General features: G+C 35.6%; 1 protein-coding gene across 1 annotated transcript in view; it reads right to left on the bottom strand.

The window, feature by feature from the left end:
• Positions 1-17,366, bottom strand: part of CNTLN (centlein) — a gene marked incomplete at its 5' end in the record, with an annotated part of 202,072 nt that overhangs the window by 122,618 nt on the left and 62,088 nt on the right. The window contains 2 exons of the mRNA XM_084304658.1: positions 950-1,138; positions 9,842-10,004. Coding sequence (XP_084160784.1) covers positions 950-1,138; positions 9,842-10,004 — 352 coding nt within the window. The remainder of the gene's footprint in view (positions 1-949; positions 1,139-9,841; positions 10,005-17,366) is intronic.

Genomic DNA, 17,366 nt, shown 5'->3' with positions numbered 1-17,366 from the left:
TTTTTCACGGTAACACTGGGTAGAATCTGTCTTGAAATACCTTGTTTATGTATTTAAGTGTTTCTTATGTAAATCTTTCTAAAATAATTTTTTTATTTTAGTTACAAATCAGCCTCCTGCAGACTAAACAACCCCAGTTTCCTGAGTTGCTCCTCATAACACTTGCTTTCTAATCCCTTCACAAGCTTTGTTCTTCTCTGAATGAATTCCAGCAACTTGATATCCTTACAGCGAGGGGATCAAAACTGAATACAGGACTCAAGGTGTGGTCTCATCAGGGCTGCATACAATGGGACAATCATTTCCCTAGAACTGCTGGTGACATTATTTCTTTTTAAATTCAGTTTAAGTCATAAATTGGCCTTTGGAAAATGTCGGGGGTATACACATAAGATCTGCACATTTGGGAAGTTGGAAGCCTGTTAGTGGAAGTGAAGGATTTATTATAATAGTTCCAAATGGTACATGAAAGCTTAGCAATTTTTAGACAAGTCTGTCTTTCCACCATAATACTTTCTTTAGATTTATGATCTAAAGTTTAGTTGCATGTTCAGGAAAAACAGAACAAAACAAGACCAATATATTTCATTGGAAATGGAATATATGGAATTCTCCACAGAGAAAATGCAAAAACTTCACATTTCTTTTCAGAAACAAAATCATTTTGTTTTTATTTTTGATGTCTTTTTTTTAGCTTTGTTAGAGCACATAAATAAGAGTCTGGATGAATACTGACACTATTACTCAGTTTATTTTCAAGGAGAGATACAAATTAATTGCAAAGTACCCTCTATTAGCAACAGCAGACTGTCACACTACTGCAGCAGCACAATTGCACATTTTTTCATTAAAACAAAAAAACTCTCCACTTTCCTCTAAAACAGCCTTGCCCAGAAGATTAATTTAAAACAAGAAGAAAAAACTTGTAGTATTCTAAAAATTGTCTCACCTGTAATTCATGAGAAGAATCCTGGTATAATACATTTAAAGCATCATGAGCCTGCTGAAGTTGTTGCTGTAACTGACAAATCTTCTGATCTTTTCCAAATAACTGCTCCTGAAGAGAGGCACAGCTTTGCTGCAGTTGAATTTCACTTGTTTTAACAGTTTCAAAACATAAAGTCAATTCATTATAAAGCTATGAGAGGGGGAAAGAGAAAAAAAAAATAAAAATAGCATCAATGAAGGCAGACATATAAATACAGGACAAGAGGAACTGTAACTTAAGCAACTTGGCTGCAAAGATCACGCTCACTTTTGACAATTATTTCACATTTCTTGTCTTCCTGAATCCTAGCATCTTCTGTATGTTGGAAAACAGTGATTGTGACAAACCCTGAAACTAGGTCTGAAACAAGTTTTTCTAGACATGCACAACTTATATCAGAATGTTATGTTTCAACTGCTTTTTTATGGCATTTATGCACATAAATGAACACCTAAAAATCATTTTTGAATAGGTTATGTTAAACTATAAAATATATATAGAAAAAAAAAAAAAGATAAAGAAAAAAAGAAAATATCACTTCCTGACTACTGAAAAAAAAAAAAAAGCATCTTTACAGGCATTAGTGGCATTAAAGGATTGAGAACACAAAACACCATCCATTTCTGGTATAGAATAACTTAATTCTTTTTTTAACTAACATTTTAAATTGAGCTTGGGTAGCAATACAGTGAATCCAATAATGCCTCCTGCAATTTGTATAATTGTAAAAGAGTTGATTAAATAATTATCCCTGGGAATTTTTTGGACATTAGTTATAAAATCCAAAGATTATATTAGATGGTCTTCTCCACGACTGTTCAACTATTCTCTCATTGGAAGCAGAATATTATTTGTATTCTGCAATTATTTTATAAGAGATTACATATCCACTAATAATTTCTAGAACTCCACCTAAGTGATAACTAGCAGCATGTCCCATATAGCTGAGAAGAATAACTTATTCTGCAAGAATAAGGGAACAGCTATTCCATCACTTTTACCTCTATATTATAAAGATCTAAGAACTTTTAATACAAAATGAATTTTTTATTAAAAAAAAAAATACAAGTCAGCTTGAAAAATAAACCCGTAGCTCGACAAACAACAGTTCACATTCTGAAGGAAATACTTGACTCTATAGCTTTACTACTCAAACACCGCAGTCCAAACATTCCTTTGATTGCCCTTGTTTCTCCAAATAAACAACTTTTCCTCTGCTATTTATTCTACCATGAAATAATCTGTGCAAGGCATGTACTTCTGCAGCTGACAGTTTTCTTTGGAAGGCCCATTACTGCAATTCCTCCCAAAAGAAACTAATTAAGTATGAAAATTAGAAATTCAGAATCTTGATAATGTTTATTTGATAGACATTTTAAATTTTAAAAGTTAGTCTTTACTGTCTTGGCAGCTTTACTTAAGTTCACTTAAATGATATGCTTCTTTCTCTACTTCATCTGTTTACCTTGCTTAGTATTTATAGCCTTTAGAAAAAGAATCACAACTTTTCGGTTTGGAACCTGTCTACCTATCACTTTGCACGAGATCTGCAAACAATAAATACCCTTCCTTTCCGTCTTCCTATCATTTTCTACACCCAAGGATTTCAAAGTCCACACAGGACAAGGTAATTACTTCTTTTCTACTCCCAAAGCAGATTAGAAATTATGTTGCCTAAATTAAATTAATTCTATGTCCAGATATATTGATACTTTGACTCTTGAGTCTTAAAAATCAAACTTTTACATTGAAATTTCTTTGCCTACTGAATCTTTCTTGAATAATTAAGAGAGCTTACATCATCTCTGAAAATTCAAGTTTAAGATAAGCCAATTGCTTATGGAAATCAGCAAGTATTTCACAGCACATAAACAGTTAATTTACCAAAATATGCATTTTTAGCTAATGTCCTGCCAAATGAATGGAACATCAAGGCACGGTTACTTCCAGCTATAAGCTCATTAGCTAGATCATACCACTATGACAATTTGTTGGTTTTATGACTAGCAGCACTTAAGTGGTCATAATTATAGTATCTGAAAGGTAGCATCCTAGTAAGATGAATGGAGAACATCAAAAATATGATGCCTATTTTTTAGCTGGCAGCCACCTCCTCTAATGTAGCTAATGGGTATTTTTAGTAGTAAGCATTTGTCAGGACAAGACAAATAGCATGTCTTTTTTACTTGCATAAACTTTTCCAACCCTTCTAGCTTGAAAACAATTACAAAACACATATATTTGAAGTATAAAACTAGCTAAAAGCTAGTGTGCAAGAAACAAATTCATAGAATTCATCTTTTCACTGTTTTATTTTTTTTATTTTTTTCCCCAAACATCAATGTGCTAGTTTTTAGGACTGATATTAAAAAAGAATATTTAACTTCAGGAAATTTCAAAATTAAAATTATCTGTATGAAAAGAAATAATTTTATCTACTGTCTAGAGATAACTAGAACATCCAGGTTTCATTTTGGCTCTGTATCTTTTCATTTATTGACATGAAAACTATTTTCTGAATTGCATACATGCTTTAAGTTTATATGGTATTATGCTGGTATTTTCTGCTAATTTTTCACTTGGTTTAGAAGAAATACCACATTTAGTCACACTGCTGTAAGCACAATCCAGAACATACGAAATTGAACGACACAGCAAAATAGATCTACCATTAATAAAGACACAAAAAATCAGGTGTAGAGATAAAAGATATAATATGGAGATCAGAGAACTACAGAGAAAGAACACTGAGTAGAAAACACAGAAGAAAGACAAAAAATATTATAAGTTATTTATCTCAGAACTATTAATCTTCACAGAAAAGAGGTGTGAATTCTTGACTATCCATAAGTAAGTGGTTATATCCTGCATGGACGTTACTAAAATGTGAGATTTCACCAGGAAATCATTTAATTGTCAATATGAGAGAAACAATATATTTATGTTTACAGGACAGAAAGAAAAATTAAAAGATTTTAAATCATTCTTTACACATATACACTCCATATACATATTGTGAAATTTGGCAGATAGAAAAAAGAAAACATCCACCAGTGACACAAGACTTTGTTCTGCAAAAACTGTTGCACAGACTGTACTTTCAGTATCTCTTTATAATGCCTTAAAGCTGTTCCTTCTTTGACAAGCAACATAGACTGTTATATGTAAAGGTACTTAAAAGCAAATAAAGAAAGATTAAAAGTATCTGAAGCCAGTACACTGCAATACATTTAGTCTGTATGACACAAGAGCTTTATTTATCAGACAGGAAGGAAGAGTAACTTAGCCAAAGTATAAAAATAAAAGTATCACTTATTTCTCAGCTTCCCTCAAAATTTCCTATACTGATTTAACCAGAAAACAGTTTTTGATGGATATTTGAAGAGTTACTTAAAACACAAAACTCAACTACAAGAATAGGTGTGTTTAGTGCCAGTCAATCATCTAAAAATGGCAGACCAAAGCTAGAACTTCCAGGACAACCAAAATACAGGACTCTAGAGCCTGACCAACAATTGATAAAAATATTTCAGTCTGGTAATGGTGGGATGAAGTAAAGCATTGGCATATGTTAAATATGTGTGAAGGCAAAATTAAGGCCAAGAAAGGATGAGGCATACCAATAAAAGCTAATAAAAGTAGGTAATTAGCCTATGTTATCTACTAGACTGTATATTAGTCAGAATCAGAGTGCAACTGAAAAAAAAAAAAAGTGAAACAGTTGACACAAATAACCAACACTCGCATTACATAAGTGTGCAGGATTTATTTTAAAGTAGATTTAGAGTGGTCCTGCATACTGAAGCCAATTAACAGCTGGAACACATTTTGCAGTTCTGTTTAATCCAAATGGAATTTAGTTAATGCTTTCATGGACTTTTCTATGATATCAACAAAAGCACAGAAAGTGGGATCAGCTGAGAGATCTCCTTAAAAAGTATACCCCTGTGAGGATCTAAGACACTAGTGTAGACTAGTGCCACTCATTAAAATGCAACCATAACCAATGATATAAAACAATAAATAAACATTAGAACTATATATAAAATTTAACCTGTATTAAATGCTTGTCTAAGTGCTTACCCCTAAAAAACTGTGGATCACTGCAGAGACCAGAGCAAATATGAATGCAAACATACAGTAACACTAGACATACAGTAAATAAACAAATGGAAAGAAAGTCTAAATTGAGATACCGTAAGGCTATAAGGGGAACTAATAACACTGTCACAGAAGTTCGTGTTACAAGATCACACTGCTTATGAGAATTTGAGAAGAAAAAGGACAGAAATCAGCTGGAGAAGCTCTAGGATGAAACTGAAGAGGCACTCCGGAATACAGGCTGCACATTCTCTGCACTGTACTGCCTCTGGCTTGGATGGAGCTCCCCCATTGTGACTACACAACCATTACCAATCTGATTACACATACAATTCAGAAACATTTAAATCTGATCATTCTAAATTAGACCATAGTAGGTATTACTAACAAAAATACTTAAGTTTAATCTTTTTTCTTCCTTTCTTGACATACATCTCTTCTTGCACTCTTCTCACCAGTTCACAAAATGTCTTCAATCTATGTTTTACATAATGTAAAAAAATACTGTATCATTGTCAGAAATATTAAAATAATGGTTTGAAAACAGAATTATAGACTATTTACTTATTAAAAAAAAAAAAAAGGCATTCTACGAGTAACAGTCTACAGAAATAAGCAGAGGAACTAAAGCACACTAAGAATCTCAGCACAAGATTTTTCAAACACGAAAATCATCACCTGTGAGCGCAGAGTTTAACATCGCCCTGAGAGAGCCACAGTCTACACACAACTTTACTTTTAACATACAGGTACATCTAAACCCAAAATCTGCTTGCTAGTGTGAGACCAGCTGTAGTGGAATTTGATATAGAAGATATAAATAGAATAACCTAATTAATACATCTTCAAACAATAGAAAATATTGTTGCAGCTTGAACTAAAGTGCAAGTTAATCTTTACTAAAGATCTGAGTTCTGCAGAGCTTTCATCAACAAAGTGGACTACAAAAACACCAATCCACTTATTAATGATGTGGATTTTGGTAGGCTTGACTGGATAGCTAGTTTCTTTCGGTTCTTATCCTGTGTGAGAGAACACATGTGTTTTATTCCAACTTAAGGAAGAACCTCTGTTATTACTAACATTTATAAACGTTTTTATTTTGTGGATTCAATGTTAAAAATATGCATTAAAATAAGCAGGTATATGTGATTTTTAACTATGCTTCACTGTTGTTCTTGTGGTCCCAGAGAAGACTGGCAGTGGTGAAATTTAACCTTAAGACGGCAAAGCCAGTAACTGCACATTCTGATTACATTTTCTCAGACTTGAAGGAAAGTAAACTATCTCCACACATGAACACCATGAAACTTGGAATGGCAGCAGCAGGCACAAAATTAACCACAACATCTGAAAATGCATCTAATGCTATACTATTTTTCATCTATTTTATGGTGCACTTGATGCAAATTTTTGCAGTGCCTCACAACTGAAAAATCTTACTTTGTTTTCTAATTATGCCAAGAATCCAACTATTGAGCAATGCCTTTCTTCATCACACACATCTAGTATTCTCTATCTGTTGTTTCAGGACACCAATTATTATTTCCTATTTAAAGACAAATAATGATATTTCCATTTCACTAAAAAGGCCCTCCACTAAGAGAATTTTAATCAGTATGATTAACAAAGAACCTAAAGGCCACATCAGATCAAGAGAAAGCACTGCATTATACAAACAAAGGCCCTAAATTGTAAATTTCAGAAAACTGTGATAAGCTAGCTAAGGAGTTCAGAATCTCTTCTTGTCTTATTATCCCTAGTATTGATTGAAGTCTCTCCACCTTGAAATTGTCGGTGAGGACAAATCTATTGAGTCTCATTAAATCCAGCACAGGAATGAAGTCCCTGGAGTATTTGGGACCACTAAAACAGATGCTATACATTTTAGAAAAATATTCCTTATCCTTGAGAATGAGAGCTACAGCTGCAATATGAAATAGATATCAATTTGTTTCCAGAAATGCTCTAACATAGAAGAGTTATTGTAGAACATAACACCCTTAAAATTTGTGTTAAAAAAAGGTAGCTGTATGTCTAGTCACTGCAACTTGGTAAAACAGATTACTGATCTTTGCATATGTATGCTGCCCACTGTAGCTAGACTTGGAAGAGAATTGTGGTCCACAATGGATTTACACATAATCCAGTGCAAGCTCACAACCCTGATCTGATTTAATAGAAAGGTATTTTCTTTACTCAGTCTACTGTTTTATACTACACATTAACATCAGCGCACAGAGCAGTTCTTCCTAAATGGTAGTCTGTTAAATAATGAACTTGGAGTATGTCAGCCAGCCACACTGCCTGAGCTATAGCATATACTGCCTATCTGACCACTAACAGAGAGGTCATTGATCTTGCTGTAAGGGACAATATATCATAGGATGCACACACTGATAGGCTCAATGCCATTTGGAGCAGTTGGAAAATATTCCTCTGTGAGTATGTCTATGGAATAGCTGACACGTCCTTATCTAGCTGTTACAGCCAGCATATTATTAACGCATGGAAGACAAACAGAACACACATTTGTCTGCAATAGTTTGCCTCTCTCATTCAAGGAAAAAACAGGTATTTGTATTATTTTTATAGATGCTGAATTTTCCAAAGGCCTGCTGTGACTTCAGAACTGTGTAACTTATGATTTGGGAACTACATGTTCCTTTGAAGCAATTACGGTTTGTTATTTTATACAGTTTACTGATCAGAAGTATAGAATATCCTATAAAAGAACAACTCCTCCTTTTCCCCTCAAAGATCTCTTGCCTCGGTTTACCAAATGCTTTAGAGGATCTATTTGACTTAAGAAACTTCCTTTCTTATGCATATTTTTATAAAAAACAAAAAGAGCACATTTCTTCCAGGTATAAAACACCTAGATGTTTTGAGAAATGCTAAAAGACAGTTTATCAGTTCCAGAACAGTCAATTGTCAAAATAGTTCATTTGTCTTTTTCTGGATGCAAACCTTACTCCTCTATGTTGGAAAAAAAAAAATAAATAAATTGAATTCTACACCTTCAAAATTGTGTATTTCAGGGCACGACTGAGTTGAAGTTCTTGCCTTATCTGCAAAGCTAAAATATTTCTGTTCTTGTTGTATCACCAAGTAAGCTGAACTCTTAAGTTCTGCTAAGAGAGACCAAGAACTCTGCTTTCTGAAGCAGTCATGGATTTTGAACTACGCCTAATTTAGAAGAGGCTTGTCCAAACAGCTTTGCAAGCATACCCATCAATTTTCCATAATACAAAAATAACTTATACTAGCAAAATTATTTTTCATAGTATAGGTTAAAGTCCTTCCCCAAATGAAATAAAGTATGCTGGCAAAACCACTATTTTGCAGGGTAAATTTAACTTTTTATAAAAAGTTTTTTTCATGTTTTAAAACAGTCTCAGGAAAATCCGAATGTTTTTTTCCCTTATATATTGCAAAACTAGTCTCAGAAGAACACTTCTAAGCCCTATAAACATTGATGAAGAGAGTTTATATTATCTTCACTTATGTCAATTTTTTTTGAGTGACTCTTCAAAGGATCCATTTTAACAGCCACAGAAGCATTGACTGGAGGATGAAAAAGAAAGAAATAGCAATACCTGATACCTAAAATTCTGTATCTTAAAAAAAAATAAATCCATAATTTACTTTGTCTTGCCCCAGATTGACAGAACTCCTCCTGCCCTGTACATGTGCAGAATAACTCTGACAGAAGTCTACTTGTAGTTTGGTTGGGCTACTATTACAGTGAACAGAAGACAATGTCTAGAAACTGGAAGTCCAGTGCAGTATTATATATATAGCTGTACACTGTACTTTTGTACATTTAACTACGCAAGAATGTGCTGAGCCTAAAATGCTATAAAATATTAACCAAAAGTGTCTTTAGAACTCCAGTACTGATGCTGCCTCGACTTATGCCCATCTTCAGAATTTTAGCACGCTCTACATACTGTAGGTTAGATGAAAAAGGGAAAACAGTTCCAAAATTGGTGGGAAGTACATGAAAGTTATATACGTCTTCTTCTCAATGTCTCTAAAAAGGAATGAAACCTATCTCCTGTGTTTCTTACAGACTGAAAAACACATCCCAATCACATTTGTCACACACAAAACAAGAAATTTTGGGTAGTATACATGTGTCAGCTCTTCATGGTTATCATTTATTCATCAAAAATGTAAAGTCTGTTCCTTAAATGTTAAATATAGCTATGATTTTTTTCAATTAGCTATCCACATAAAAAGCTGTCACAGTAATATTTTTTTCAAATTATTTTTGGTTCATAAAGTTTTTGCATTTTGGAAAAAAAAAAAAAAAAAAAAGACACCAAATCCTTAAACTAGTAAAATTGATAGAGATTCACACAAAGACATGATTTACAGATGAAAGGAATTTCTTCTCCTAATTTACCAACAACAAATTTATCAAATGAAACCTCTGAAGAGGAAGAAGAAAAATATACATAACACAAAGTTATATAAATTTGGTATGTGTAGCAATTCACTTCTATTTTTCCTCAGACACCTTTCCTTAAGTAAACCTTAAGGCTCATTAATTCAAGATAAGCAAGAGGCCATATATTCTGGGATATAATTAGGCCAAAAAACAGTGTTACTCAGCCAACCATATTTTGGTAGCAAGAATCCAGAGATCCAAAGGACACAACACTACACAGTGCTTTTATTACTCTGTTCATTGATATTGGATAGGCAGGTATATGAACCCCGTGATCATAAAAGAGGCTGGCATACTTTTTGGTACGATGTTGTTTCAGCTGTGTGCGCATCCTCTTGGTCCTTCAATACTTTTTGTGTATCGGTATTAAGAGCCTGAAGCTGCTGTATCAGCTCGGCCTGCTGTGCTGTATGTGTGATGTTTTGTCTGTAAAGATTCTGCAGCTCCTGTAACTCCTTCCTGTGCAAAGCAAGCAATAAAGAGAAATTAAGAAAAGAATAACAATGACCTTTGTTAAACAATTGTGTTCAAATAATTTTACTGTAGATAACGAGCTTCCTATTTTCATTTATTTTTCTGTCAATTGCCTTATAAACAATAGAAGATAAATATAAAATATTTATCGCATACTTTTGTGAAATATCTACAAAACAGTTAAGTTTCAGAATGGAATGTCTTTCAATTTTCTTCTAATGCTCTAACTGCTCTAAAATAAATGGATTTTCATTACTGCATCAACACTTTCTAATCAATATTCAGTTAACTCTTTAGCTGTTAGGTGTCAAAATGTGAAATATTTAGAACATGCGGACTGTAAAGTAAGTTTTCTTTTTGTTGCTGTTGTTTTTAACTAAAACAATGAGAAGAAAAGATAAAAGATTATCCTAACTTGTATGTGTAAAGCAATTCTCTTTTCTGAAATGCATCTACTTCTTGGACACATTAAGTATGTCTTGTGACAGATTCATTTTTGACTGTAGATACAGCATATTGCAATAATCACATGCAAAATAAGGAGAGTTTGGTTTGTACTGCATAACACAATATAACAATTAAAGCTCTATAAACATAATAATAGGAATTGTGTTGTAGTGCAATAAGAAGCTGGATCTAGTAAAATAACTCTGCTTGAGAATTTTATTGTACTGAGATAGATCTTATAAATTAAGGCAGAAGTGAAGACCTGAAGAACTGTTACTGTAAACCATCATTAAAAACTTGGAATATTTGCTGTAGCATATGTCAAAACTTCAGCCAACTCATTTTTTGTATATTTTTTTTTCTACTTAATCCCATTTAATTCACAATCACATTCCAGAGTAGTGTTAAGTACAGATACCAAAATGTAAATTTAACCCTCAACTAATTTTCTCCCTAATATCCTCAAAGAGTTTTCTCACTGACCTCCAACATAGACATGACTTCTCTGCACCTACAATTATCATTAACAACAAAAATTATCGTTACAATTTTATAATACTGTTGGAGATGTCCAGACAAAAATTATTATACAAAAAAAAAATATGCAGAAAAAACAACTTTCATGTGTTTTTCTGAGAAATCTCAGAATGACAAAGCAACCATTTTAAAAGAACTTTCAAAATAAAACACTGATAGCAGGGAATTTTTTTTTATTTCTTAAGACTCGTCCCACTACTTAATATGTTAACACTTCACTAAGTAGTACATCATCTGAATAATTACATAAAAATTGAAATTAAATGTACCACAATAGCACAGTCAGACACCTTAATGTTATAAAACAAAAGAGCTGTTAAAAATGTCTGTCAATAAGACAATACAAGAGAATACTTATGGGCATGCTTACTTCACAGTATTTGAGTCCTACTTTTTTCAATGACATTTAAAGTCACACCTCAAAGATAATAATGGTAGAGATGCAGCAAGGACTCTTTATGTTACAAAATGGAAGTACAACTGCACATGTACTAATTTAATTCTGTTCACAAACACAGCAACAGGACTGGAAACACAGTGGTATATTAGCACTTCCCAACACCCTGTACATAGGCATCCAACCAAGCACTTCAGTATTATCTCCCAGACTGTGAGCATATACTAGAAAATGACACAGTTTTGCACTGCAATTAAAACAGAGACTTTGTTAGTTTTGCACAGGTTTTCCAATCAGATCTTCATTTTGTTGTGGAAGGGAAGAAAATGTGATAACGTTGAATCCTCAGATACTGCTGGAAATGTTGGTAGTAGCCATTGCAAAGACCTCTCTGCTATATTGCTGCTCTTTAATTTGTATGCAAACATCAATGCAGTTATCTGTGTCTGTCACCTGAGACTGCACAGTATTATGTGTTCTCTAATGACCAGCCCATGAAGTGTATTAAGGTCAATGGGAATCTTTCTGTTGACTTCATCAGGCTTTGAGTCATATCCGAAACAGGAGGGGTTGTGGGGGAGCTAAACCTTGCAGCCATCCAAGAACTGCCGCACAGTCAGAGCACAGCTGCTTCGCTCATGTTAAATTCAAGGACTACGAAATGTAAGAGAACTCGCTCACAGGTCCATTACTCCGCATTACAATGAATCAAATCAAACCTTGCTCCTCCGTACACGTACCCAAACTTGCTAGGGGTGTTGTTTTCTCAATGTTTTTGTTGTTGTTTGCTTTTGTGGTTGGATTTTTATGTTTGTTTTGAGTAAAAGGTTATACAAACCAAAACAGTTGCCATCTGGAAAGTCCTCTAAACACAAAAATACACGAGCACTGTATTTAATTTGCAATTGCACATTACAACTGCTTTGTCCTATTCACTGAATGAGACAATATTTTTAGACCGTAAATACACAATGGGAACTTTCTTTTATTTCATTTTTATACAGGGATGAGAAAATGATGCACAATCTAACCAGGAATTCAGCACCAATGGAATTCAGCAATGCAAGTAAGTTCACACAGTGAAGCACCTTTGATGACAGACCAGCTTGGTTAGGAGAGCTTTAAAGTAGAAACATTTAGAGATGATAGCCAACTACCAAGCAAGGGACCCATGGCCCAGCTTGGCAAGCTGTGGGGTGCAGAGTGACATGACAGGAAAGACCTTGTGATGAACAATACAAGGCTCACGGGGAAACACCTCAAGCATATGGACATAAATAAGGGAGTGCTGACAGGACATCAGTGTGTGGGAGGCTCCTAATGCATTCCTGGGAAACCAGCACCATCGGGCACCCATCTTAAGCTGCAGTGGAGGAGGACTGGGTTAGGGAATATTTAAACAAACAAGACATACTGCCCATGGGGCCTTACGCAGTGCACTTAATAGTGCATAAAGAGGTTCAACTATCTTTGAATGGTCAACAGGTGAAGTTCCTGAGGACTTGAAGAACTCATGTCACTCCTACCTTCAAGAAGAAAGATCTGGGAAGCTAGAGGGCTCAGACTCACGTCAGTTTCTGGGAAGGTGATGGAGCACATAAAGGATAAGAATATCATTGGGAGCAGTCAGCATGAATTTATAAATGGGAGATGATGCTTAACTGTCAGACTTCTCTGATGACTTGCTCGGTGGACAAGGGGAGAACAGTGGATGATTTTTATCTCGATTCCAGGAAAGATCTTGACCCTGTGACCTATAAAATACTGGTGGACAGACTGATGAGGGGTAGACTAGATAAGTGAGCAGTAAGGTGGATTCACATCCAGACAAACTACCAAGTTCAAAGTGTTGTGATCAGATACACAAAGAACAGGTACCAGGCACTAATGGAGTATCCCAGGTGCCAACAAGGGGTCAAGTACTATTTAACATCTTCATTAATGACCAAGACAATGGGATAGAGTGCATCCTATGATTTGCAGATGACAAAGCTGGCAGGAGTGGCTGTTGCACCAGATGGTTGTGCTGCTATTTGGAGGGATTGTGAGAGGCTGGACAAATGGACAACGGGAACCTTATAAAGTTCAACAAAGGAAATTGAAAAGTACTCTGGCTGGGGAGGAATAAACCCACCCACATGCATGGGCTAGGGACCTGAACAGCTGGAAAGCTGTTGCTTGGTAGAAAATTCCCTGGGGATCCTGAAGTAGACTGTGAGTCAGCAATGTGCTCTTGTGGCAAAAAAGACTAACAGCATCCCAAGCCGCACTGAAAAAAGCAGTACCAGCAGGATGGAAAGGTGACTTTCTATTCAGAACTGATGAGACACACCTGGGCTCCTGAGTGTAAGAGACATGGAAATACTGAAGCAAGCCCAGTGAAAGGCCACAGAGATGATGAAAGGTTTGGAGCATCTGCCCTAACAAGAAGAGACTGAGAAAAGCTGAGACTGTCCAGCTTGGAGAAGAGAAAGCTCAGAAGGATATTACAGAATCACAGAATCACAGAATTTCTAGCTTGGAAGAGACCTCAAGATCATCGAGTCCAACCTCTGACCTAACACTAACAGTCCCCACTAAACCATATCCCTAAGCTCTACATCTAAACGTCTTTTGAAGACTTCCAGGGATGGTGACTCCACCACTTCCCTGGGCAGCCTGTTCCAATGCCTCACAACCCTTTCAGTAAAGAAGTTCTTCCTAACATCCAACCTAAAACTCCCCTGGCTCAACTTAAGCCCATTCCCCCTCGTCCTGTCACCAGGCACGTGGGAGAACAGACCAACCCCCACCTCGCTACAGCCTCCCTTGAGGTACCTATAGAGAGCGATAAGGTCGCCCCTGAGCCTCCTCTTCTCCAGGCTGAACAAGCCCAGCTCCAACAGCCGCTCCTCGTAGGACTTGTTCTCCAGGCCCCTCACCAGCTTCATTGCCCTTCTCTGGACTCGCTTGAGGACCTTGATGTCCTTCTTGTAGTGAGGGGCCCAAAACTGAACACAGTACTTTATTACCAACATTTATGAATACCTGATGGAAGGGTATAAAGAAGATGCATAGTCTCTTCTCAGCAGCTTACAGTAATAGCAAAAGAGGCAATGAACAGAAATTAAAAACACATTCCATAGTTTTGGCTGGGATAGAGTTAATTTTCTCTCTAGAGGTTCATATGATGCTGTGGTTTGGATTTTTGATGAAAATAGTGGTGATATCACACCAATGTTTAGTTGCTGCAGAGCAGTGCTCACACAGAGCCAAGACCTTTTCAGCTCCTCATGCTGCCCTGACTGTGAGGAGCCTGGGGTGCAAAAGGAGCTGGGGGTGGATGCAGCCAGGACAGCTGGCCCAGGCTGGCCAAAGGGGTGTCCCACACCCATGTGGTGTCATGCTCAGCAACAACAGCTGGGGTAAGGGAGGAGAAGAGGAGGGGGGGACATTCAGAGTGATGGCATTTGTCTTCCCAAGAAGCCATTCCACGTGCTGAGCCCTGCTTTCCTGGAAGTGGCTGAACACTTGCCTGCTGTGGGAAGTGGCGAATGGATTCCTGGTTTGGCTTTGCTTGCATACGCGGCTTTTGCTTTGTTTGGTGAGCTGTCCTTATCTCAGCCCATGAGTTCTCGCACTTTCACCTCTCTGATTCTCTCCCCCATCCTACCTGGGGACAGTGAGGGGCTACCTGGGGACTACCTGGGGCTGTGTGGGGCTGAGCTGCCTGCCGGGGCTTAAAGCACAACAACGTGACATTCCAATTAAATGTAAGAAAAATGTTTTTATACTGTAAGACTGGTCCAACACAAACAGGCTACTCAGAGAGGCTGTGGAGTCTCCACACTGGAGATATTTAAACTTAACTAGACACCATCCTAGATAGACGTCTATAGGTGACCCTGCAGGAGCGGGAGGCCAGACGTGCTGGAGCTGAGGAACAGCCTCCCGAACTCTCTGCCAGCCTCAGCCTCTCAGGGATTCTTTTTGATTCTGCTACTAATTTGCTTTGAGTGTGCTCTAAAAGTGTATACAAAATCAGCACCATGATAATCAGATAAATAGTTACAAGATAAAAATTAATTTCTGATCAAAATATCTACTAATACGCATGCCCAGATCACCAAACTACTAAGCACTCCACAGGACACACAACTGCCTGTCACTGCAGTAGGTTATAGATATCATCTGCTAAGTAAAATGCTACTCTCAAGTGAGCATGGAACAGAAGAAATAATGAAAAATTACAAATTGGATGTTATGAAGGTCATAATAGACACTGAAAATGTATGTGCCTACATTCACACACACACACACACATATATATATACAAATACATCTATACATATAATTTTTAAAGTGTACGTGGATGTTTATATGTACATATACAAGGAGGATATAAACACACAAATATAAACACAAACACCATGACACACTGAGTAGTATTTAACTCCATTTAATACTGAGATTATTACTGAGATTAAAACAAAATAAATGAAAAAGACAACCTTTCTTAGATTAGAATCTAACATGGTAAAACCTACACAATGTGAAACCAAGAAATGTACAGAAAGTGAGCTATGCCCTGCAAGTCACAGTGAGGAGCCTGCCATGAAAAAATGTCAGTTTTTTCACAAGTCAAAATAGAGGAGCAGAACTAAATTATTTCATCCACAGAAATAAGATTACAGTAACCTAAGAAGCTTTTGCTTTAAACATTGCAAATATTTAGGCAATTGCTTCAACATTAGCATTTTGGAATTGCAGAAGAATCTTTAAATCTTTTTCATCAGAAACAATCAAGGAAAACTGTTGATTCAGAAAGAAAAATGAGTTTGAGATGCTGATCTATACTTTTTAGACACACACTTCTAAAAAAAATGACTTTTTAGAATGCTAGAGAAGAAAGGTGAAACAGAAATAATTTATTTTAAAACAAAAAAACTGCTGAACATAAAACTGAATAATAGTTATGGGAAAGATACAACATTACAAAAAATGCGTGATGTTGACTGGAGTTTCATAAAACTAATTATAGGAAAGACCTATATTAAAAAATTATTTTTCATGTTTATGAAACACAAGCACAATTCAAAGTAGTTAAGTATACTCCAAAATCTTTTGAACTAGCTACATCTATGTCTCCTTCTGAATGGCATTTTTCTTGTTCTCCGGAAAAAAATAAATAATGGGAGAGGAAAAAGAGCAATGAATAAGAAAGAAATAATACGGATCATACAGAGTTTAGTTCACAAGGAACTGCTTAGAAGTATGAACTCATCAATACAATCAAATTATGTTTGAACACATTAGACATTGTCAATGAAACACGAGTTCTCATTCACATCTTTGATTCAGAAATCCAACATATTTTAAATACTTCTAAATACCACGGCAATTATGTGCCAATAAACACATTCAAATTAAAAAAAAAAAAAAAAAAAAAAAGTCACTAGTTTAAAGTAAAGCCATAAATAAAATTGCACTTAATTTGTTCTTAAATAAATAAACTACCTTTAGTTTCGCATAAGATAATTCTGGACTGAAATCCTTTTCATCACCACCGTACAAATAGAATTCAGGGACTTTAAGACTAATTTGTAACACCCTAATTAGGCATTGAAACTGTCATTAGACATACTGTATTTGAAATAGATTAGAAATGGAAAAAAAAAAAATCTACATTTCCATGTAAAAACAGAAAAAAGAACTTGTAAACAGAAACAACATTTTTAATTTAGGGAGACCAGATCTGTGAAGAACCTATATGCCTACAACACAGAACTTTAAAAAAGCATGTCTTGCATCATGTTTCAAATTGATACAATGAAGAAATCCTTTGGATTGACATAAAGATCGTTTTTCTGGATAAAGGGAAGATGTAAATTATGCACATATTATAGCATAAATAGCTCTTTGCATCAAAGTAGGAGTGTTCTGTGAAACAGGACTACAAACCCTCTGGAGCCAGATAAGCTACTGTT

The sequence above is a fragment of the Netta rufina genome, assembly GCF_964035555.1.
Source record: "Netta rufina genome assembly, chromosome: Z".
Classification (NCBI taxonomy): Eukaryota; Metazoa; Chordata; class Aves; order Anseriformes; family Anatidae; genus Netta; species Netta rufina.
This window is presented reverse-complemented; position numbering and strand designations above follow the sequence as displayed.